The sequence below is a fragment of the Suricata suricatta genome, chromosome 10 (assembly GCF_006229205.1).
Source record: "Suricata suricatta isolate VVHF042 chromosome 10, meerkat_22Aug2017_6uvM2_HiC, whole genome shotgun sequence".
NCBI lineage: Eukaryota > Metazoa > Chordata > Mammalia > Carnivora > Herpestidae > Suricata > Suricata suricatta.
In genome coordinates, this window is record NC_043709.1 from 59,143,734 (window position 1) to 59,144,995 (window position 1,262).

The 1,262-nt window shown below is 41.5% G+C and overlaps 1 protein-coding gene across 1 annotated transcript; it reads right to left on the reverse strand.

The window, feature by feature from the left end:
- Positions 1-262: 262 nt before the first annotated feature.
- On the reverse strand, positions 263-1,204 carry LOC115305193 (olfactory receptor 9K2-like). The gene has a single exon (XM_029955486.1). It carries the CDS (start codon positions 1,202-1,204, stop codon positions 263-265), a length of 942 nt encoding a protein of 313 aa, XP_029811346.1.
- Positions 1,205-1,262: the final 58 nt, after the last annotated feature.

Genomic DNA, 1,262 nt, shown 5'->3' on the forward strand with positions numbered 1-1,262 from the left:
CATAAAATTATACCTACAAAGAGTGGAGAGTGTAATATGTTGATTGAATGACTGGAAATTCTATTGAGGCTGAAGATATAACACTGCTCTCAAGGAAGAGTGAATGATGGACTGATTGGTACTACTCCTTCAATGAAAATTATTCATTCATCTGTAGATGGTCAAGTAAAGGATCCTTAAGTGACTCATACTAGACCCCATGTTAAAAGCAAATTAGGACAGAACTATCAATGACCCCATCATAAGTCACAAGAAAGTGGAATTAATAGAAAGCTTTTTTCTCCCACAGAATTTTTCCCAAAGCTTGTTTGACATCTTTGTTTCTTAGAGAGTAAATCAGAGGGTTTAACATGGGTGTGACCAATATGTAAAATACTGAAGCCACTTTACGCAGTTCAGGATTGCTTGGAGGTGTGAGATACACAAAAGAGACAGTCCCATATAGCAAACTTACAACTCCCAAATGGGAGCTGCAGATGGAGAAGGCTTTCTTCCTCCCTTCACTGGAAGGGATCTTCAAGACTGTGGTCACAATGTACATGTAAGATACTACAATAACAACTATTGTAGGCAAAATAATAAGGGCAGCCAAACTAAGAGATACCATCTTATTGACAGAGAGATTGGAACAGGAGATCTTCTCAATTTGGTAAGAATCACAGTAGAAGTGATCAATGACTCGGGAAGCACAGAAAGACACTGAGAATGTTGTGCTGGCTTGGAGGATGGAACTGAGCCAGCCAAAGAGATAGGAACCAGCCACCAGCTTAATACAAAGGCGTCTTGACATGTGCACACTATAAAGAAGAGGATTGCAAATGGCAATGAAGCGGTCATAGGCCATGGCTGCCAGGATGAACCCTTCTGTTACAATGAAGAGGGAAAAAAAGAATAACTGGGCAGCACACCCTGCAAAGGAGACAGTCTTTTTCTCAGACAGGAAGTTGACCATGGCTTTCGGGGCAATAATAGTGGAGTAGGAGAGGTCAATGAAGGAGAGATTGCCTAAAAAGAAATACATTGGGGTGTTCAGCTGGGAGTCAGTCACAATGATTGCCATCATACTAACATTCCCCAAAAGGACCATGATATAGACCAGCAGGAATAGGAGGAAAAGGAGAATGTAGAGCTCTGGACCGACCCTGAAGCCTACAAGAATGAAGTCAGTTACATCTGAGTGGTTGCCTGCTCCCTTGTCACCCATGGCAAGAACCTGATAAGAGGTACAAGACAAGATTAAAAATTGAACTTCTTTGTAGGGA